This window comes from Mesoplodon mirus (genome assembly GCF_964341445.2).
Source record: "Mesoplodon mirus genome assembly, chromosome: 9".
NCBI classification, from domain to species: domain Eukaryota; kingdom Metazoa; phylum Chordata; class Mammalia; order Artiodactyla; family Ziphiidae; genus Mesoplodon; species Mesoplodon mirus.
In genome coordinates this window covers 24,952,037-24,975,510 of record NC_138985.1, presented here as the reverse complement: position 1 = coordinate 24,975,510, position 23,474 = coordinate 24,952,037, and the positions used below count along the sequence as shown (strand labels likewise).

The 23,474-nt window shown below is 43.9% G+C and overlaps 1 protein-coding gene across 1 annotated transcript in view; it reads right to left on the bottom strand.

The window, feature by feature from the left end:
• The window catches only part of POU6F2 (POU class 6 homeobox 2), a gene marked incomplete at its 5' end in the record, with an annotated part of 465,857 nt that overhangs the window by 23,234 nt on the left and 419,149 nt on the right, over window positions 1-23,474 (bottom strand). The window contains one exon of the mRNA XM_082631907.1: window positions 371-577. Coding sequence (XP_082488033.1) covers window positions 371-577 — 207 coding nt within the window. The remainder of the gene's footprint in view (window positions 1-370; window positions 578-23,474) is intronic.

The following is a 23,474-nucleotide window of genomic DNA, read 5'->3' as shown; positions in this document are numbered from 1 at the left end:
TCGCTTGGTGTTTAATACTTTTTTTTTTTTCCATTTACAGTTAAGACATAAATGGTCTTGGTTTCTTCTTGACCACTTTTAAAATTGAAAGTTAAGTATCAGCTAAGCAGAGATAAATAAGAACACATATCTATTGAATTTTAGGCCATTGTCTCTGTTATAATTGAATATATTCGTATTTGTAGATTAGCAGCTATTTAATAGTTATCACCCATATTCACTAATAATGAAGAATAAAGCTACTTGCTTTTTTCTAAGTATTGATATGTTAGGATTAATGGGGTTAAATATTTTCTAATTTAAAAATGCCTTTTCACTGAAAAGAAACAGAAGGGCGGTCAGGAGAGGTGCCCTGGACATGGAGCCTTACCTGCTGCCCGGGCTTGATGGGGGAGAGCGTGATGCCCTGCGTGTTGATCACTGGCAGAATCTGGTTCCCAATGACCGTGGCGATGATCTGGCCCTGGGCGTTGGTCAGGAGCTGCGGCGTGATCGGCTGCACCTGAACGCCCTGAGTGCCGCTCGCTGCTTGGCCTGATGGCCCCGGATTTGGCATCAGAGGAATGGTCCCAATAATCTGCAAGAGACAGGCCCACAGGTGAGGTTCCGGGCTCTGTTCGGGGCCTGCACATGCACCTGAAGACCACTCATGCCCTGGCCTCTATCAGAGGCTCCCCGAGAGCCGATTCATAATCCTTGAACAGATCTGGAGATGCGGGTGTGGAAGAAAGTGGCAGAGGATGAGTCTCTGAAGGTGGACCGAGTGCATGGAGGGAAGGGGAAAATATCTTATACAAAAATAAAATCACGGATGAACAGATACACACTACTATATATAAAATAGGTAAACAACAAGGACCTACTGTACACCACAGGGAGCTCTATTCAGCACTGTGTAATAACCTATCTGGGAAAAGAATCTGAAAAAGAATAGATACATGTATATGTATATGAGTCACTTTGCTGTACACCTGAATCTAGCACAACACTGTGAATCAACTTTACTCCAATATAAAATAAAAATTAGAAGAAAATAAAATCAAGCATCAGTGAGGGCAGAAGCACGTGACCTGTGCCAGGACAGCACAGATACCTGCTCTGTCGCAGCAGCAGATGGAGGGTAGACTCCCCTCGCACTGCAGGCCCTCGTCTGGCTGGGGAGCCGCGCCCCTTCCCCACAGGGCCCCTCACGCACAGTGCGCTCCCTTCCATCCTCTCCTCTGCTCGGGTCTCCCCTGCTGTTTCCAACCCTCCTTCCTTTCCCCGACATCCTGCTCCTCTCTCAAGGTCGGGGGCCAGCTCCCTGACACCCCAGCAGGACGAGGGTGCCCCAGCAGCACGCTGGTGCTCACAGTGGTTGAGAGCCTGGGCCCTGGAGTCAGGGGCACAGGAGTCCACTCCCAGCACTGCCAGCTCGTCTACAGCATTGTCGAGGAGCCTAAGCTCCCTGAAGGCTGGAGAGAACTGGGGTCATAAACCGACACTTGAAACTCAGAATAGAGGCGAAATGACCACCGAGGGCTGAAAATTTGTTTAAAGTGCATTTTATTTTTTATTTAGTTTAAAAAATAGATGTAATTACATTAATTAATTAATTTATTTATTTTTGGCTGCGTTGGGTCTTCATTGCTGCATGCAGGCTGTCTCTAGTTGTGGCGAGCGGGGGCTACTCTTCGTTGTGGTGTGTGGGCTTCCCATTGCAGTGGTTTCTCTTGGTGCGGAACACGGGCTCTAGGTGCGCGGGCTTCAGTAGTTGTGGCTCGTGGGCTCTAGAGCACAGGCTCAGTAGTTGTGGTGCACAGGCTTAGCTGCTCTGTGACATATGGGATCTTCCCAGACCAGGGATCGAACCCGTGTCACCTGCATTGGCAGGCAGATTCTTAAGCGCTGCGCCACCAGGGAAGTCCTAAAAGTGCATTTTAAATGATGTATTTTGAACTGGCCCTAAAGGTTAGCAGGCCAAGGTTTCTGCGGCAGGTAGGGGAAGGCTGTTCTTTGCATCTGATAGCCTCTGTCTTCCGTAAAGGGATGGCGTGGAGCGGCACAGGAGAGGCCTGGCTGGATCCAATCACCATGTGAAGGAGAAAGGGAGCACGAGCAGCGGCGTTTATAAGATCTGGAAACACTGATCACATTCGTGGACCATGTTCGTCCCTGTCCACAGAAACGGACAAATCTAATCTGTAAGCTTGCTGTGGGTTAGGGAGAAAAACAAAAATCTGATCTGTAAAAAAAGAAAATATGGTCTCCGTTTCCCCATGTCATGGACTCTCCTGGGGAAAGCTGTGGAGCTTGGGTTGGACGCTTTCCCTCCAGGTACCACAGGATGGTTACGCAGCTCTGCTCTGCTGGTCGTCTTCCAGGGTCGCTTCCCTCGGCCTAGGGGCCACCGCGCCACATTCATAATACTGCCTTAGGAAGTGCTTTCGTGGATACGGTTTCCATTCATTCCACATTCTCACAACAGCTCAGTCCTGTGGGCCCTAGGCCTGCTCCTGTTACTTGATAAGACAGTGGAGGGTCAGGGAGGAGTTTGCAAGGGGCAGAGCTGGAGTCCAGGTCCGGGCCCCCGTGTGCTCACTTTCTAAATGTCACCTGGCTCCTACCACAGGGAGGACACGGGAGGGCACCTGCTCTTAGGAAAGGCCCTGCATCCCGTTCGCAATTTCCCACCAGATGATCAGCTGCTTGTAGACTAAGTTTATAAACGATGCCGTTTTCTATGCCCACAGTACCCCAAGCAGGGCTTTGAACGCAGTTTCTCAATAACTGTCTTTGGAAATAATGGTTTCTGGACTCAGCTGTCCCTTGGATTCCAGATACAACGGGCACCGCAGAGGACCTGCGAGACCACAGGATTCAGTGCCAAAGATCAGGACGGAGAGACACCCCCCTCCTCACTTGGCAGGCCATGTCTCTACCACAAAAGCCCCCGTGGGAAGGCGCTAATGAAGGAGCTGTGCAAATATCTAGTCTCCACGGCAGTTGTCAATGGCTGCCGATAGAGGTCAAGTAATTACGTGAGTGGTCAGTGGTCAGTGGTCCCGCAGGGGGTCTGCAGCTCTGCAGCCTCAGTGAGCAAGCCTGCGCCGTCCCCCCCAGCGGCCCTGGCCACGAGCGTGTCCCACCCGTGCCAGCAAGGTCAGGAGGAGTCCACATCAATAGATCAGGGCACGTAAGTACTTTATTGATGACTGGTCTTGCATTAAGCATCCCAGGACGCAAAGGCTGTTCCTGTGACCCCACAGGCAATGGCAGGAAGGCCTGGGGAGCAGGCTCCTCGTCCTGCTCTGATGCTGGCTGCTTCCGCGTTCCTCACTTGCACCATGAAATGTACAACCCCCCTTGCCCCCAGTGCCCTGGGAAAGCTCAGAAGCTGCCCCATCGCCTCTGGCTTCCTCGTGTCTTGGGCCTGGGAAGCCCTGCTCCACCTGATTGGGCCCAGTTGAAAGCCTACGGAAGGAAGCTGGATTCATTTAGGTGGCAGGGTTGAGGGTTCTATTTTAGGCAGGATGTCAGCGTGTTTAGCCTGGGAGAAGGCTTCAGAGGGAGGCAAGGCACCTGACAGCTACGGAACACACTGTGATGCAGGCGAGGCTTTCTGCTCCCGAGAAGACTGACACGAGTCGGTGCTCACCTGGCGGTAATGAGAGGCTCTTGCCTGCGTTCTGGGTGGAGAGAGGAAGAAAGGCAAACGCGAACATCTCACCAGCCTCTTCCCCAGGTGCAGCCTCAATTGCCAATACTGCACGGTGACATTAAAACTAGACTGAGGTCCATAAGGGCATCGTAATGATCACATGGTAACCCAAGGTGCCCCTTTTTGTCCCCCCCCCCTTTGTTCCTCTCTTCTTTCCTGGGCCCTAGCATCACTTACAGAGGGCAGGACAGCGCTAGTGTCAGAGCCAGAGGGACCTGCAAAGGCCTGACTGAGGGAACACGTTCATAGGAAGGTTGTGTCTGCGAGGGGGCAAGGCAGGGCAGGGTGATTATAAAGTCAGGAAGGCTTCCGTGAAGTTGAGCGTTTTTCATTTTTGTTCCTCTTTCAGGGGAGTTGGGATCATCAGCTCAGCATGTCAAACACGTGGCAGTGCTTTGTGGGGAATTTTCTAATATACCCCAATACCTTACAACTCGCCCATTTTCATTTGCTCCCATGCATCCAAGTGTGGAGACAGTCACACACCGTGTTGTTGAAAACTTGTCAGATGTGCCAGTTTTGCTTAGGCGGCTCCGATTCCTTTCAGCGCTTCCGCAGATCGCACGGAAACTCCTCCTCGGACTCTGACTTCCAACAAGGAAATGAGAGGAATCCAGGCAGCAAGGCGGGAGGCTCTTTGACCTGGGAAACTCAGATTTTAAATGAAAGGCCTTTCGCTATTCAAGGGGAATATCTGCATCTACACATGTTGCAACTAAGTCAGGAAATCAAAAATGAGGTTTGAAAAGGCGATTTGAGGGTAAAGATAGAAAGAGGCCGTTTTTAAAACACCTGCAGTTCTGGGACTAGCTTTCGGAGTTTCATTTTCTGGTTCCCAGAGCTAGGGATTTACTGCAAGGAGACGTCCTGATGGAAGGGCATGCCACTGAGCAAACAAGGCCATAGGCTGGGACTCCGGATGCAGGCACTGGACACGCAAGACAAATTCCAGCTCTCCTGAGATGCTGAGGACTCTGGCAGAGCAGTCTGGTACCTGCAGACCCTTCTCTATGTAAGGCACCAGGAACATCCAACCGGGGCAGGGGAGGGGGCGACGAGACAGGCACGTTACATGCAAAGATTCTAACAATCCAACGGAGAAGTGATATACACCAAACGAGTGGCAAGGACTATCTGATAAAAATCTCTCTACTCATGTGGTCAGTGCTCAGAAAAATGCTGGGACCGAATGAGTGATTTCAGAGGAAGAAAGATGAAGATGGATGGCTTGGAAGACTTCATAGAAAAAATGGGGGTGGAACACGGGTCTTGGAGGTTAGGTGAGGATTTGGCAAGACAGAGAATCCATTCTAAACAGGAGGTGAGAGACATGGCGGTGGTGAGTTAACTAGTTTGCATGCAAAAGAGGGTTCAGACATTGAGCAAGTGACAGGTCGGCCTGGAAGGGTCAAATCCCCTCCAGGAAAGAGATTCCGATGAATGGTTTTCGAGGGGGCCGTGGGGAAGGGTACTGAAATGGAGCTGTTTCAGCTGGGAATGTGACCATGTGGCAAGAATGGACTAGAGTGTCGAGAGACTACAGACCAGGAGATCAGTCGCTAGGATGCTACTGTAGTCATCCAAGTGTGAAGCAAAAGGCTTCAATGAATCCTTCATACAGGGGTTGCTTGATTCGTTGCCTTCCAGTTCAGTTCAAAAAGCATGGCCTATTTTATGCCTAGGTTGCAACATTAGAAAATTTTGAGTCAAGTTACTGCCCTATCAATCCCACAGCAAATAGCACAGGCATCGTTTGCAATGATCCCCTCTGTCTTTGCCCTGAGTCCGAGGGTAATGATTCATCTCTGATGCTTTAACCAGGAAGATGGTATTGTAATGATAATTTGTGACCTAAAAGAGTTCCAGCCTCTCTGACAGGGGACTTATTTGGTTGTTGCAGTTCATGTTCACTTGTCTCTTTGCTTATAGGAGTTAAGAGCATAAACTGCAATGGAGAATAAAGTCCGTGTTGTAAGAGCAACTAAAAACAATCACTAAAATGATTACTAGTGTTCATTAGCATGTTCCCCTATTTCCATAAGAATGAAGGTGGCTTATGTTATGTATCAGTGTGCTATCGTTATTCAGTAGTAGTTATAATTTAACCGACCATAAAGACTACCTTGTGATCGTGCCAACCCCCGGCAATTCAGAGCCACGTAACGCCTTGGGTTACCATGTGATCATTACGATGCCCTTATGGACCTCAGTCTAGTTGAGGTATTCAGTAGGGACGAATTATGACCGATGGAGGTGAACGGGTGCTGAATTTATTCACTGCTGGCATGTAGGTGTCATCAGCAGCGGTTGAGGGTGGTATCACAGAAGCCCAGGGCAACCAGACAAGTTGTCTGATGCGCCACATGTCGTAATAGTCTATGACATGCTGTTAAACTCTGCCACGGAGAATGTGATTACAGATGTCAATGTGACAAGTAATTCTGTTGCACATATCTTTAAGAAGAGGAAACCTGTCAATGCTGGAAATCGGTGACTTTGCACGGCTTTCAGTCCATCAGCAGAGGCGATTCTTTGCCCAATATTTGTGTAACCTCAACAGTTTTTGGTCAAGAGGCTTTTGTTCACACGGGGCATTACTGTGTCCATTCTCGAACACAGAGCTTCTAGCATCTGAGAGCCGAGGAGCTGGCAGAGAGCCATCACCAGTCTCCTTCCCCTCGCTTTCTGGTCTGGTCACAGTCACTGTTCTCTCTTCCTCCAAGGGATGATTTTTGTCTTCTTTATATAATATGTTCATTTCAGTCTCATGGGCTCCCAGGTTTAAGGTTAAACTCACTTAGAGTTATGTTGGCAGCTCTGATTAGGATGTTGATCCAGGAAGAGTAGGAGAATGCAACCATTTCTCAAACAAAATTTATTTTTGTGACATGCAATCTAGTGCCTTCTTGCACATAGCTATGTTCAAGATGGGGAACAAGAGAAGTGTGAATATTTAGAGGGTTTCTATTGGAGAACCTGAACCAGAGATAGTAAAGGCATGAGGATAAGCAGATGAAAGAGTTGAATTAGAGGAAGACACTCAACAAAGGACAAACAGATTTAATCTTGCAGGCAACACCAATCAATTGGCCATGGCTTCCTGGAGCTCTGGAGGTTCCAGGTTCAGGAAGACACAGTGCCTTGATTGATTAATAATATCTGGCAAGGGTATGGGCATAGGAAATGGTGGTGTGTCTGAAGGTGGCATAACTAAAGGCCAGGACATGAGACAAATTACCTTAGACCTACTGGCAAGAAATGGATGACTCACAATTTCTTAATGAGTAACTGTGAGAAAGAGCTTTTTACAGCATATGTTTTAATGCTTATTTTATGGGTATAGATAAGTATTCCACCTCTGAGAATAACCGCCTGCTCAGTGTTTCTCACTGTCAGTTAGAATTAAGATCCCTCTACTATTTGGCTTCAACTTTAGAAACACACTCACAGACAAGAGTAAAGAATTGGAGGTGTCACGATCTTTAAAATGTCACTTTGACTCACATTATGAGAAGGATAATCTGCATGAAAACTGATGTAAAAACAGCAATAACAACAGTAAAAAATCCTCTTCCCTAAAAGCTTCTTAAAAGCCATTAAAGGTAATTTTTCTTAATAATGTTTAAGAGATAAAAGAGAGAGAGAGAGGAAAAAATGTCCCCACTGGTTGGGTTCAAGTGTAGGCTTTGCCACTAACTAGTGGGAAATTGTTGGTGAATTATTTCACCTCTTAGAACCTCAGTCTGCTCATCAATAAAATGGGAATAATAATGTACACTTTATAAGGTTATTGTGCAGACTAATTAAGTTAACATATGCAAAGCACCCAACACGGTGCTCTAACAATCAAAGAGGTATTCCATAAATGTTTGTTCATACCTTCATTTTTCTTACATGCTTTTGTGGTAATTCCTGGGCTTTTGCACTAAGTTGCACAAAAGCTTTTTTGAATTTTTCTGGATGTTATAATTTCACTATGAAAAGACTTTTTACCCTGAAGAACAGAAAACAGTAGTTGACCAGAACAGAAAACAGAACAGTTGACCAGAACAGAAAACAGTAGTTTCTTGTCTGGTCACAGAATGCAAAGTTGGGGATTTGGGTGGAGGCATCAAGATTCAATAGGTGCTTCGTTCCAAAGAAGGGACTAGCTCTTCATGCTTTTACAGAAGACATTTCTGAAAACCAGTGAGATAATCCCAGAACTCAGGCACTCATGGTGAGGGTAGATAAAGAGAATTTTTGAAATTCTGTGTGTCTTCCTCACTCTCAGGGATGGGGCATGGGATGCTTTCTCCTCTCCTCAACATTCATAAAAGCGCTTGAATAAGTATTGTCTCCTCGATTTGGGGTATATACACCCGAAGAATCTAGAGGTGAGAAGCAGCGGCTTTAAGAGCTGACAGGGGAGGAGAGAAAAAGGCAGGGAGAGGAAGGGGAAGAAGAGAGAGAAAGAGGAAACGGAGCTCCAGTGCACTGGCACCAGCTACGCTCCCAATGATAAGTGAGATGTCTGTGTTTCCCTGGACTCACAGCCATGGGTAGGAGCCGTTTAAAGTCCTCGTCCCAGAGGAGCCCCTGAGCCATGGGCACTGGGACAGCATTACGGAGACAGCCCTGAGGAGTGGGCTTGGAGAAAACCAAGCCCTGAGAGGGGAGTGGGCAGCTGGAAGATGTGCCCTTGGAAGGTCCCAGCGGGGCCTGGGGAGACCTCAGGAGCGTGCCCCCGAGAGTCGGCTTGAGCCATCGGTCGGCCCAGAGAGCAGAAGCCATCGTGCTCAGCAAAATGGGGCCATTCTTACTCCCCATCTGTCCTCTCCCCACCTCAGCCTGACCTGTCAGAAACAGCGTCTGCAGGCTGAGGGAAGGAGAGGCATTCCAATAGGGGAAGAAAGAGGGACTGGGTTACCCTTTTCCACGGTGGCAATAGCAGGAAGGAGGCCCAGCTGGGGCCGCTGGTGGTGCGGAAATCTGTTAGTTTCCAAGTTTTGATTTTTGTCGGGGGACTGGGCATCTTATTTGCAATTTAAAGTGACCACAGGACACTGTATTCCTCAAAAGGCAGTCATGGGGCGAGATCCCCCGCTCTCATCCAGGGGGAGGGGAGGGCCTATGGCCACCAGGAAGGTTGTAAGGGACAGTGGGAGCCTCTGCTGATGGTCCCCCAAGTAACAGTCTGTCCTCTTTCCCCACTTAAATGGGAAGGGGGTTGATAATCATAAATTACTGCATAAAGGAATTTAACTTATGTCTCCCCGTCTCCCACTCCTCTGGGCTAACTCACCATTGTATGTGCAAGGGAAGTCAAATGTGACCTTTTCATTTTTTTTTTTTTTTCAGGTATAATTCCCTGTGCTATACAGTATATCCCTGTTGCTTATCTATTTTATTTTATTTTATTTTGTTTATTTACTTATTTTTGCGGTACGCGGGCCTCGCACCGTTGTGGCCTCTCCCGCCGCGGAGCACAGGCTCCGGACGCGCAGGCCCAGCAGCCATGGCTCACGGGCTCAGTCGCTCCCGCGGCATATGCGATCTTCCTGGACCGGGGCACGAACCCGTGTCCCCTGCATCAGCAGGCGGACTCTCAACCACTGCGCCACCAGGACGCGCAGGCTCAGCAGCCATGGCTCACGGGCTCAGTCGCTCCCGCGGCATGTGGGATCCTCCCGGACCGGGGCACGAACCCGTGTCCCCTGCATCGGCAGGCGGACTCTCAACCACTGCGCCACCAGGGAAGCCCTGACCTTTTCATTTTTAAATTTAAACATTTTGGGCCTATATTTAAGTAACTTGGCTAAATTAAACGTGACCTCATTCGTGAATATTAGCAAGTATTTTCTAAGCCACTGCTACCTGTTGATTTTAAAAGCAGGTACAAATGGGGACCGTCTTGACCTTAATTATTAAGGTCAATCAATAACACTAAAAAAGGAGACCTTGTGCATCACAGTGTCACGACTTTGTTAACTAAGGATGCTTGAAAAATAGAGAAAGGGAAGCAAGAGGAAGACATGGAGGAAGAGAGGAGAGAATTTAACAAGCTACCAGAGGTGGAGAATTCAAAATTGTGAGCAGAATATACATTTCCCCATAAACTATGAATTTGGTTTATTTCTGAGAAGTAGGAGCTGCTGCTATTCATAGCACTGATCGTTGATGTTTCCGGACTTAAAAATGGATACTATTGAAATGCCTTAGTCGCTGAAGTTCTTCTGAAGCTTTTGAAAACCTGACAAATCTAACAGGGAAAGCCAGTGCACGCCAAAGGAGAAAATAGTGAACGATACCTAGGAGAAGGTAGGTCAGAAGGGTCAGGACCACTTCGACATGGTCATTTGACAGTTATGTTAGCAAGATTATCCTCATTAGTAATCAGCAGTATTTCCAAGGTATAGTAATGATGCGCTTTTATGGGTCTCCATTTCCTCTCTCATCTTTAATGAAACCCAAGACTCTCCCCAAATTCCCAAACACACTGTGAAAACAGTCTTTTGTTTAATTGTTGAGAAAGAAAAAAATCTAATGTGTATGCCTTTGTTTTCCACTTACAAATGACAAGGCAGGGGTGAAAGGATTCTAGTAGATCTCAGTGATGTAAGATGGGACGAATTAATGTCAATTCCAAAGGTGTTTTACAGGAACCATTTGCTTATGGAGCACAGGCTGAACCCTAGTTATGCAGCCCATTAGCAGTAAACATCGTGGAAGGAACTCCACATCTCAGGGAACTGACAGGCCTCCCAGGCAAGGGTCCACTCAACGATACAATGATCATTCTTACTGGACCTGAATCTTTCTCGAGTCCTTTGGCAAAATGAAGTTAGCAGCTGTAGCCCTGTTCTGAACAGTGGACAGTTCCTACTACAACAATACTACAGCGGAATCTGGCAAACTCAACACTCTAGAGGGGAGTGCTTTTTATTTGTTTTGTTTTGTTTGTTTTAATTTAAAATTTTAAGATGCATCATATCTGTTCTTAAATATTTTACTGTATTTGTGAGATTTGTTAGTTTCTCTTTTGTTTGGGTTCCCACTCAAGTGTTAACAAAAGCTTTGATCCAGAGTATAATCAAAAGATTAAATTAAATTTATACAAGTTGATATTACAGGGAAATGAGAAAGAAGTGAGGAGGCATCGTAACTGCCCACATGGCTTATTCCTGGAGTTGCTGGTGGGCAGGGATCGGTGCCCAGGAAATGAATCCTTTTCTTAAACACAGTATAGGGACCCACCGTCAACACAAATTTTAAAATTATATCTCAGTTATATGTTTACTACACTGAAAAGCATATTGGCAAGCTTTGGATTATTTAGGGGTTCTTGATTTCTCTATGGCATTGTTTTTCCTTTACTGCTCTGCTTACTTTTTATGCAACTAGAAGGTGGGATGAGGAAGACAGAAGAGGGGAGACTAAATTTAGCTAAATGTTAGCTCAAGGTTTCACTGGGCATGATGTTGGAACCAAAGGTTGACTGGCTTCATCTGTGATTGGAAAGAAATACTCAGTGATGCAAAGAGGTTCTCCCAGCAAAACTCAAGTAATCAAGACTCTCACTGCGAATGCAATTCACCTTGGGCAAAGGAAGTGGAATTTGGAGAGATCTTTTCGGAAATGGACAGAGAGCTTGCCACTTTCTTCTATGCCTGTCTTCTCCTTGGAAATGTATTGCATATGGTTAGCATATATCCAAAGGCTTGGAGTATGTGAGTTTGGTTGTTTATACAAATATTAATACTTTGCATATTAAAAGTATGCCTATGTGAATGAATAATACAGACATATTGGCAGAATTTTCGATGCAATTTTCTAGCAAGAGGGAAAAAAAAACCCACCTCCAACTTTGTCTGGAAAAGGTAGGCAATTGTCTAAACCTATCTGCCTTATTCTGAATGGTTTAAAATTAGGCGTGTTGTTTTATTTGTGCATTTACTCATGTACAAATTGATCACTTACATGCTCACTCACCCACCACTCACTCAGCAAATCCCAGTGCCCAGCACTGGGCCACACCACGTTGCTCTCATTCCCACTGTAGAAGCCTGGGGAATTATCCAGCTATCTGAACCCATGAAGATCCTTTCTTTTGGATTAATAGGAGCATTCTGTATATCTCGCCAAATATGGCACCAGCAACCTGCTGATGAAAAAGAAAGCCTAGGCTCCCAGTAGTGAAGACGGTCAAGACGGCAGAAGTTTACACACATCTAAAATCTTGCTGTTGACAGGAGTCCTGTCTGCTCTTTTCTGTAACTGTCAATGACTTGAGGGAATCTCCTGAGGTCCCTCCTTCTGAGGAATGACTGCATATTCAGATGTGTTATTGGACGGCTGAATTCACCCTTCACTGAACTAGGTTCTTATATTCTCCTGAAAAGTGTTAGTTTTTAAAAATGATTTTTGAAGAAGACAAATATTATGAAAAACTTGATTGCTACATTGTATTTACTGAGGGCCCATCATGTGCCAGGCACCGTTCTAGATTCGGGGAGTCTGAGAAATATCTGACAATCCTAAATTTTGTTTTTAAATAACTTTGATCATGAAAAAGAAGATAGCTAAGGGGCTTCCCTGGTGGCGCAGTGGTTGAGAATCTGCCTGCCAATGCAGGGCACACAGGTTCGAGCACTGGCTGGGAAGATCCCACATGCCGCAGAGCAACTAGGCCCATGAGCCACAACTACTGAGCCCGAGCGTCTGGAGCCCGTGCTCCGCAACAAGAGAGGCCGCGACAGTGAGAGGCCCGCGCACCGCGATGAAGAGTGGCCCTCACTCCCCCCAACTAGAGAGAGCCCACACACAGAAACGAAGACCCAACACAGACAAAAATAAATTAAAAAATAAAATTTAAAAAAAAAATAAAAAGAAGTTAGCTAAAAGGCCTAATAAGGGCTGGGTTATTTATGGTGGAGGGCGGTACGGGGGAAGAAAATCCCTTGCGACATCTGGTCCCCAAGAACACAATTGAAACTGCCCACTTCCCACGGCAGAGTAGGAATGACAGGCACACAGTGGGGAATGCCCTTCAGTTTTCACAGAACAATGTTCCTCCTCAGCACCACATCACAGTCAACCTCTGCCATCTTGATTCTGCCACAAGGATCCATGTGAATTCACTGCAGGGTTCCACCATGCTCTCAAAGTCCCCCACTTTTTCTGTGACTATATTATGATTTTCCTATCTCTTGAGTCCTAATTGGAATAAAAACAAATGTATATTTCAGTCTGTAATTATTTATAACAGGAACAAGTGTGACATCTCACACAAAAGCAAATGCCTTCAAGCCATCATGGCTTTGGTTTCAACTTGTAGCTTCTCACGTTATTTTCAAAGGGAAGAAATGAAAGTGCTTATAAATATGATCTAATGCTTCAATTTCCAAATCTATTCAGAGATTTTACATTGTCATTATAATATTCATTATATTTGTCCAGTAGGATGTTCCATGTGTCAGAAAACAAATTCTTAAGGATGAACTGGAAACATTTCTTTTCATCATCCCTCTTCTCTATTCCCCAATGACTACAAATTAAACTGAGTTCTTTTTCATCTTCTTTGCAGCTGCCAACACTGTGGAATTGCTAAAACATTTTTTTTTTCCCTGCAAGAGAGAATCACAACTGTGGTGAAGCCATCATTTTGCAGAGAGAAACATTATAAGCCTTTACAAGGCTTTGCCTAAGACTTTAAGTTTTGATGCCAGCAAAAAAATACCTAGAATGTGGGGAAGTATTTCTGCTTTTGCCTGTTGATGCCAGATTAAGTGACTAAATCAGATTAAAGTTATTTATTGCTTGGGAGCACACTTTTTAATTTGACTCAGCTTTCGTCCTTAGAAGCTTTAGTAAACATTCCTAAATGAAGCCCTGGACCTATGAACTGTTTATTATATATTTCTTCCCAAATGAGAGAAAAAAGAGCTACAGCAATGATAGCAAAAAACCTAAATCAGGGACCAGTGATCTCCACTATCCCCAATTCTTTGGAGCAGTGGGAGGTGGTGAAGTTAAGACTCTGTGTTCCCAATGCAGGGGGCACAGGTTCAATCCCTGGTCAGGAACTAAGATCCCACATGCCGCAGGTTGTGGCCAAAAAAAAAAAAAAAAAAGAACAAAGAAAGCGCTGCATGGAATTTGGGTCTTTTGAGCACAAGCCATTGTTCCCCTTGCTTGGCCCAACAACAAACCTTTCTCTGCTCCGAAACAGAAAAAGAAACAAGCAAACAGAAAGTGCTGTGAGTGCATTCAGGCTGTAAAGCTGAATGTAAATTAGTATAAACAACAAGCCCCTAAGAAAAGGGGGGGAAATGAAAGGGGGTGAGGGAGTGAAGCCACGCCAGGTGTCATGAAAGAGGCATCTGTTTATCACCACCCAGTCTCAGGAGTCCAGGATGATTCATAGGCTTTTTGTGAAGAGAATCTCTGTTGTGGGAAAATTAAGTGTAGTTTGATACTTGCATGCAGTATTTATCTACCTGGTCAATCAGAAAAAAAGTTGTCCTCATCACTCTACCATGTATTACTTTTTCAATTTCCTCTTAGTAATGTTATTTTTTAATGTCCTTTAGGGTGAGACCACTGAATTTCTCGTTTGTCACGACAAAGACCATAACTCATTAGAATTATGCTGATGAGTCTTTCTCATAAAATTGCATCCTCATTTTCATGGTGACCAATCTGCACTCTTACCCCAACCATCAGGCAGGGTTTTTTTTTAAGCTTTTTTAAAAAAAATTAATTTATTTTATTTATTTTTGGCTGTGCTGGGTCTTCGTTGCCGTGCGTGGGCTTTCTCTAGTTGCGGTGTGCGGGGGCTACTCTTCATGGTGGTGCACGGGCTTCTCATTGCGGTGGCTTCTCTTCTTGAGGAGCACGGGCTCTAGGCACGTGGGCTTCAGTAGTTGTGGCTCACGGGCTCAGTAGTTGTGGTGCACGGGCTTAGTTGCTCCGTGGCATGTGCGATCTTCCTGGACCAGGGGTCGAACTGTGTCCCCTGCATTGGCAGGCGGATTCTTAACTACTGCGCCATGAGGGAAGCCCCATCAGGCAGGTTTTGATAGATGTTAGCGAAGAGGGTCACTGTACTCTTCCAGTTGTGGTTTCTCATAGTTTTCTGGTTCCTATTTTAAATGTCCCCCAAAGTATATGCATATTATATATATACAATATAATATGTATATATAATAATATATATAATATATAAATATACACGTATAATATGTGTGACATGTATTTATATTTATCTAGTACTTCAAATTTGGTACTGGGAAAATGTTAATTTATCATGACAAATAAACCACTAATATAATGATTTTCCAACTGTCCTGTTCTAAGCTCAACAACTCAAAATTCATGCCAATAGTATGAAGTTTGGAATTTTTAATTACAAAGCTTTTTTTTTTTGATGTGGACCATTTTAAAAGTCTTTATTAAATTTGTTACAATATTGCTTCTTTTTTTTTATGTTTTGGTTTTTTGGCCACAAGGCATGTGGGATCTTAGCTCCCTGATCAGGGATCAAACCCACACCCCCTGCATTGGAAGGCGAAGTCTTAACCACTGGACTGCCAGGGAAGTCCCTCAAAGCTATTTTTGAAGTACAGCCTTATCAGGAACATGTTTCACAGTCATGCCAGATGAATTCATTCATATATATTGTTAAATCATGTAGAAGTTGGCATAAGGATACTTACATTGAAGAACAATGGAGATATTTAAGTCATAAAACAATTAACTTAATCCACAATTCAGAATTAAAAAATAATCTGCTTAACTTCTCTAAAAAATTTGGGACATTTCTAGCAATGTTTATGGTACCAGATTTGGTTTCTGAGAAGGATTCTTTCTTTCTTTTTTTTTTTTCCCCACATCTTTATTGGAGTACAACTGCTTTACAATGGTGTGTTAGTTTCTGCTGTATAACAAAGTGAATCAGCTATACACATAAATATATCCCCATTTCCCCTCCCTCTTGCATCTCCCTCCCACCCCTCTCGGTGGTCACAAAGCACCGAGCAGGTTCCTTCTTAACACTTTCTGATTCCTCTAGGTTTGGACTGCAGGAACAAGTCTACATTATCCCCATTTCTAATGTGTTATCTTCATGTGAGCTGAGAAGGAGCAGAAACTCTATTTTTTAATATTTTAAAATGTATATGATTTTGTGATCTCAAAAAGATCAAAATGAGTTCTCAGAATTCTGAGTAGCATGCCATGTTCCTCTCTTCTGTATTCATCTAAGTAACTTGTATATCACCTTTTCTTTTTTTAAAATAAGAGACCTTGGGGCTTCCCTGGTGGTGCAGTGGTTGAGAGTCCGCCTGCCGATGCAGGGGACGTGGGTTCGTGCCCCGGTCTGGGAGGATCCCACATGCCGCGGAGTGGCTGGTCCCGCGAGCCATGGCCGCTGAGCGGGTGCGTCCGGAGCCTGTGCTCCACAGCGGGAGAGACCACAACAGTGAGAGGCCCGCGTACCACACAAAAAAAAATAATAATAAATAAATAAATAAAATAAGAGACCTTTTATTTTTTGGCCACGTCGAGCAGCTTGCAGGGTCTTAGTTCCCCGACCAGGGATCGAACTCGTGCCCTCAGCAGTGAAAGCTCCAAGTCCTAACCACTGTATCACCGGGGAATTCACTGTATATTACCTTTTAAACGTAAATGATTTAAGTATCTTTTTTCTTAAGGATGTCAACTATTATATTAAAAAAACTTAAGTCTGTCTTTCATAACCAATGACACTGAGAGGATCCTCACATTAAAATCCAAATTTCAACTTGCAATCAAATCCTCAAATTCTGTGTGAATTTAAAAGAGATTTTTGTTTTCCTAGCTGTACATATCACTAAATCTCTTCCTTACGGTTGTCTGGGAGAGCTTGCTAACATCACCTGGAGATTTACTGAAGGTAGATTGAAATGTTTTTATTCTAGAGCACCAGAGGAAATCAACAGTAGTTTAATGAACCTTGCGGGTAAAACCCCTGGGGCCCTGCTTTTTGATTAAATAAAGTACAACACTTTGTTATAAGGGAAAGTGGATGCTGTCATGTCCTCAGCCACGTAGTCATGATATAGAGGCAAGCCAGACATCACTTAGCCTTCTGTGGCTGATAATCTGGAGAAAACAAGGTAGTCCGCTTACCCTGTTACTAATAGTGTGAGCAGTGGACTGAAAATCATCAAACTGGCCCTCTCTGCATGCTGGGGCGACCACGGGTTTCAGAACCCAGGTGGTCAAGAGAGCACAGGAGAGGCAGGGTTCGCCTGGTATGTGCTATGTACCTGGCACTGCGCCAAGATTCCACATCCTTTATTGCTTTTACTCCTGACAACAAGCCTGAAATGCTAGTACAGTAGTTTCAAAAACTGAAGAAAGTAAAAGAGACCAATGCCGTTTTCATCAGATACAGTAATGCTGGATGGCATGCTTAAAAGCATTTCCGTATAAAACTTCGATATACTAAATAGACCCTACTTTGGATCAGCCACCCTAAGTAGATTAAAATATATCCAGGTGGGGAGAGCATGATATTTATGGAATGACCACTATGCGGTGGGGAGGATAGTGGGCACTTAGGCATGTGATGCTGAAAGCAGCTGCCCTCAGAGGAAAGCAGTGCTATGAAGCAGCCAGATCTGGGCTCAAATCCAGGCTCTTTCACTTTTTTTCTAACTCTGTGGCCCTGGGAAGCTGGTTAACTTTTCTGAACCTCTATTTCCTCAGCTGTAAATTAGAGATAATAGTGCAAGATCATTGTGGGAATGAAATGAAATGATGAATTTATGCAGCATGCTTAAGAATAGTGTATTAGCTTATATGAAATACTCTATATTCATTCAGTTCACAGATTATATTACTATGTTTTAGCCACTGGGATACATCAGGGAACAAAACACAAAATTTTCAATTATTATTAGAGCACAATGAATAAGAGTGGTCTCTGATATCAGACAACACTGGGTTTGAATCCTGACATTTCCAGCTGGGTGATCTTGGAAGTTTCTTAATCTGTACAATGGGGATAAACCATATTCGGTGGTTGTGGTCATAATGAAATGAAACAATATACTGAATGCTAAAAAAAAATATTCCAATTAACTTATATACAAAACAGGGACTTCCCTAGCGGTCTAGTGGTTAAGACTCTGAGCTCCCAATGCAGGGGGCACAGGTTCGATCTCCGGTCGGGGAACTAAGATCCCGCAAGCTGCATATGGCACCGCCTAAGACATTAAATAAATAAACACAAATTAAAAAAAACCAGAAATAGACCCACAGACATAGAAAACAAACTTATGGTTACCAAAGAGGAAAGGGGAGGGTGAGGGATAAGTTAGGAGGTTGGGATTAACAGATACACACTACTATATATAAAATAGATAACCAACAAGGACCTACTGTAGCACAGGGAACTCTACTCAATATCTAGTGATACCTATAAGGGAAAAGAATCTGAAAAAGAATGCATATATGTATAACTGAATCACTTTGCTGTACACCTGGAACTAACACAACATTGTAAATCAACTACAGTTGAATTTAAAAAAAGAAAAATAATATTGAATACTAATCACTCTTTGGCGTGTAGAAAGTGCTCAATAAATGGAAGCAACTGATAAAATTTATTATTGTTAAATATCCCAACAACCCTGAGCAGATGACGTTGTTGTCACTGCAAGGAAGAGAAAACTGAGGCTGAGTGAGACTAGGTGCCTTGCCTGGGGTTGCAGAGCTGCTTGGGGATGGAGTCTAATTTGAAAGCCTGTGCTCTTTACCGAGGGCTGGCTTCCATGTGAGCACAGAGACATTTGCTTGTTCTGTCTCTGTTACCCTGAGACTGGATTATTGTGACCATCTATTGACAAGTGTCAGATCAGGGGTGTGCAGTGTGTTTTTCTTTGTGTGTCTGTGTGCTGCTTGATAGATGCCATTTATTTGTACGTATAAAGCTGTATCACATCTTGAGTTTACTGTTGTATTCTAAACTCTTCACCTTGTGACATCTTCTTGCAATCTACTTAGATTGTTATTTTTACAAGGTGGAAAGTGTTAGGCGGTGAGATGAACAGCAATTTGGAGCAATGTTCTATGGATAATGCATTATATTCAACTGGATAGTGCGAAGGCTTACTTCTGTACATTTGAACTTGAACCTGGCTCCGCTCACTTTTCTGAGTTGGGACTTTTCCATTGCTACCTATCTCTGATCTATTTCTCATTTCTCTTATTGGCCTGTAAATTCATGATGTGATGCCTACACCTTTAAGAAGAATGCATCATGTCAACAACTTGGGGGCCAACAAGAAAGTTGGGTGCATTACTGGGCTTATGGTCTAGGAAATGGTACAATGAACATTTATTGGGAAGTTGACTGCATCTCATGTGTGAGTCTGATGTTTTCACCTCTCTGCTTAACCATAAAAATTGTTTGCAGAAAAAGCTGATATTGCTCTAGAGGTGCTAAGTCAAAATTCAGCACTTCCTCTCTTTCCTTGCCCCTGACCCAAATCAAGTTTAATTTTCATTCTTTAGTTGGAAAAACTGAGACATAAATAGCCTCTACTTCCTTCCCTGACTTTTTACTAAAAACTACTAAAAAGAGAGCCATCATCAGTAGCCCATTGCACAGTCTTTGTGATACTGGATTTGGTTAAAGTGATTTATCAAATAAATAACATTTCCTCAATTATAAGACCCCCACATAGTTTGCATTTGTAATATTTGTGAAATTAGGCTGCCCCTAACAACTGATATATCTGTTTAATGTGCTAATATTTTCTTCCATTACAAAAAAAGCTGTTATTTAATTGATGGTGTAACTTAAGATCAGTCGTTTCTTAGACTCACAATACAGAATTAGATATTTCTCTTTTTCTTACCAAGGGTTTACCTCCTTAGAGGGGCAGCTTCCAAGGGGAAACATCTAGCAATGTATAGGGCCTTGCCACTTTGGGAGCTTAATCAATTCTAAAATCATCTTGCTGTGTCATACCACAAAAAGCGCCAGTCAAGGATTCACTTGGATAGCGTTTCCTCCTTAGCTCTGAAAGGCTCACTTTGGTGAGCACCCATATAAAGCACAGACTTCTTTCTTCATACTTCATAGTTGTCCTCATGGCTAGGATGCTTTGCTGGAAGGCAGGGGCCCTACAGTCCCTCAGATCCTAACGCCTTGAGGCTGATTTTCTCTGGCAAGATGAAGCAGAGATCTGAGGTCAACTTTTCAAGATCATCTCATTGCTTTAGAGACTTCCCTGCAAGTACTTCTCTGGTCAGCAAAAATAATAATGGTGAGAATTCGATTACAATACTCTGTATTTATTTTGGCAAGATTTATAGCTCTTTATAGTTTTCCAGTGTGTGAGGATTTATATGTCTTCAAGAGAAATTTCTGAGGCTGATAGGGCAAGAATTACAGTTCTCGTTTGTAGATGGAATGGTGAAGCTTCTGGATTTGTGACAAACCTATGGAGCATCTAGAAAACGAACCTCAGAAAGTGACGGAGGTGCGGGAGGATGGGTGTGGACTTTGGGCTCGCATTTCAGTTCTGCCACTTACTAAAAGGTATCATCCCAGGGGCACTTCCCTGGCAGTCCAGTGGTTGGGACTCTGCTTCCCCTGCAGGGGGCGCAGGCCGAGTGGCATGGCCAAAAAAAAATAGTACCATCCCAGGGAGCTGTCTTAACTCTCCCAAGAGTTTGCTCATCTGCATAGCTGGGATGATCAAACCGGTGATAAAGTGCCCAGTGGGACCACAGATGACACCTGCCCCATGGTGAAGCCTCAGCGCGTGGGAGCTATTATTTCCATTATTCTTTTCTAGAAGTCACTTAGCCTAAAGGAACATTCAGCTTAAACCTAGCACTGCTCTAAGACATAAGATGGTTAAAGAGTTTTGCACACTGAAATAAATTCCATGAACATTAGTTAGTGATATTATTTTGCCGTAAGTTTGCACTAATTGGAATGTAAACTATGCTAGTGAAACAAAGATTCAAGAAGTCAGACTAGCTTTGAGGGAGCTTGGAGTCTTATAACTTATGGCCTGTCCAGAATTGCAACTGTTAATTAGGTTACTTCCTTAGTTAATTGGCCCCTTTCCTATTTTTAGCCAGAAGGGTTGTCCAACTGTCTGGAGCCAGGCATCTACACAAGAACACATTTCCGTATTTCCAGGTAAGTGAAATGCTCATGGAGGGAGAATTAAAAAAAAAAAAAATGCAGTGGCCAGAGAAAAAAATGTGTCAGCACAACAATCCAAAGCTCTGCTTTAGATGAGAGAGAACTTGGTTCTCTCTGGCTCAGTCCTCAGAGGTGAATCCCCCAAACTGGATTTTTCATTCTGTTTCTGCCCACCCCTTTAACTGTACAGGACAGACTGTCCTGCTGAGCTTTGCTGGGGGAGGAAGGCAGAAAGAAAGATTTCTGAGGGGACTTAACTTTCCAGCTCTCTTTTTTTAAAATTAATTTTTATTGGAGTATAGTTGCTTTACAATGCTGTGTTAATTTCTACTGTATAGCAAGGTGATTCGGTTCTACATATACACATATCCCCTCTTAAGCTGGCAAGCTGTTTGGGCTGACGACACTAATGGGATTAACCCTTTCATTTTAGAAATGCAGGCGGTAAGGAGGGGACCAGAGAGGAAGAGAGGGGCGACCTTTCACCCGGCAGCAGAGGCTGGGCTGAACAATTCACTGTCACAATGAGGGACAGAGCCGCGCTTGTGCTGATGGCCCTGACCGGCTCTGAGACCTGATTAGGTCCCGCGTGTCAGCAGCTGAGCCACTGCAGAAGCAAGGCCTCCCATCAAACCCATCTCCTGCGAGGACCCCTTCCCCCTGACCGATCACTGCAGGTGACAAAACTCCAGACAGCGCACCGCAGCGGGGGGTCTGGGGGGCCGCCTCACGTTTCTCTGTCTGCCCTCGGTGCTCGGATTGCAGCCCCTGGGAGTTCTTCTGAGCGGTGTGTGATCCCTTCTTTCCGCAAACGTGCAATGCAGGTGTGTGCACTCAAAACAGCAGCGCAGAAATCACCGCGAAGCCCCCGTGGCGGACCAGAAGCTTCCTTGGAGGCGGTTCCTTTTTGATTGAAGTCATTGTTTCACATTCAAAGACGTGGATAGGGATGCGTGTAAGTTACCTCCTGCAGCATTTCCCAAAGTGTAAATTCTACAAGATGGCGAGATGGCGGGTGGACAGGGAGTTTGGGAAAAGCGGGGTTAAAAACGTTAAAGGGGGTTGGGGCGCGTCCGGTCGGTGGGGCGGGCCCCCTGCCCGGCCTCATGCATATTCATCAGCTGCTGCGCCTCCCCGCGTCTCACCGGGAACACCCTTTGCGCGGAGTCTTGAGGGGCACACTTAAGGACACACTGCTTTAATGCAATGGCCTCTCCTGAAATGAGGAGACAGAGCTCTTAACTGGGCTCAAAGGGGAAATCTGATATGTTAGTGGAAAGACTGAGGTGGTTTATTGTGGTCACTGTTTCATCTTTATTACTTGGGTAAAGCCAGGGTAAAATTCGTATAATGTTACTAACCCCATAAACATAGACTTCCCAATCTCTAGAATGAGCGGATTGAAAAAATGTTATTCTATTAAACAATGCTAGTTGATATGTATTTCACTAATGTGATTGAATTTTTACACCTTTAGAAAACTTCATATAATATTTGCCAATGAGAAAATAAAATCTTTTTTTTAAATTGAAGTATAATTGCCTACAACACTGTTAAATTCCAGGTGCACAACATAGTGATTGGATATGAGAAAATAAAATCTTTTGTCAGACCGTTTTGGATTTTGGTTTAGAAAATATGGCCAAACCCATTCGTTGAGCTTATTACATACATAGATTGCTCTGTTCATAGTATCTGGGGGCGGGGGGAAATATACAGATGCCAACTCTGAATTTTTAGATACCGACTCTGAATTTTCAACAAATTGATTCTTATTTATGCAAAATATCTAAATAATATATTCTATTTTTGTATTAAAATGGTATTCTGTAATATGATCTTCTAGCTTTAAAAAAAATCAATATTTTGTAGTAAAAATGCAAAACTTGCACGAAAGGAATCACCACTTTTATCACAGTAATCACCTAGGAAAGGGAAAGAGAGGAATGGAAGGTGTTTTAAGGTCTTAGCTGTTATCAGTAATGTTTCATTTCTTTTAAAAATAAGCAATAGGGACTTCCCTTGAGGTCCAGTGGTTAAGACTCCGTGCTTCCACTGCAGGGTCTGTGGGTTTGATCCCTGGTCGGGGAACTAAGTTCCCCTATGCTGTGCAGCGTGGCCATAAATAAAATAAAATAGAATAAAATAAAATAAAGTAAAGTAAAAATAAGCAAAAGAACTGAAGCTTGTATGGAAAAAAGTTAATATCTAGGTGGCTGAACAAGGATGTCTTTTGTGCTATTTTTAATGTAAAAAATTATCTTTTGTCTATACATTTAATGTGTTTCATTATAAAAAATGAAACGCAAGAGTACCTGTGAAACTCCCTAAATTTCCAATCAACTGGCTTTAGCTGCATACGTCTAATGCGTTGGTTCTAGTCCCACTGTCAAAGCTCCACACTTGATCTCCTTTGCATAAAGTTTAAAATTAGTTTTACTAATGTGGGCAGCTGTGGCTTTGTTAGTTCTCCTACACAGGCAGACCTAATCAAGCCCACAGAGGGGCTCAATGGACACATAAGTTCATTATATCTCAATCTTTTGGCTAAGATTTGCATTTATTATAACTTTATCTTCCTTC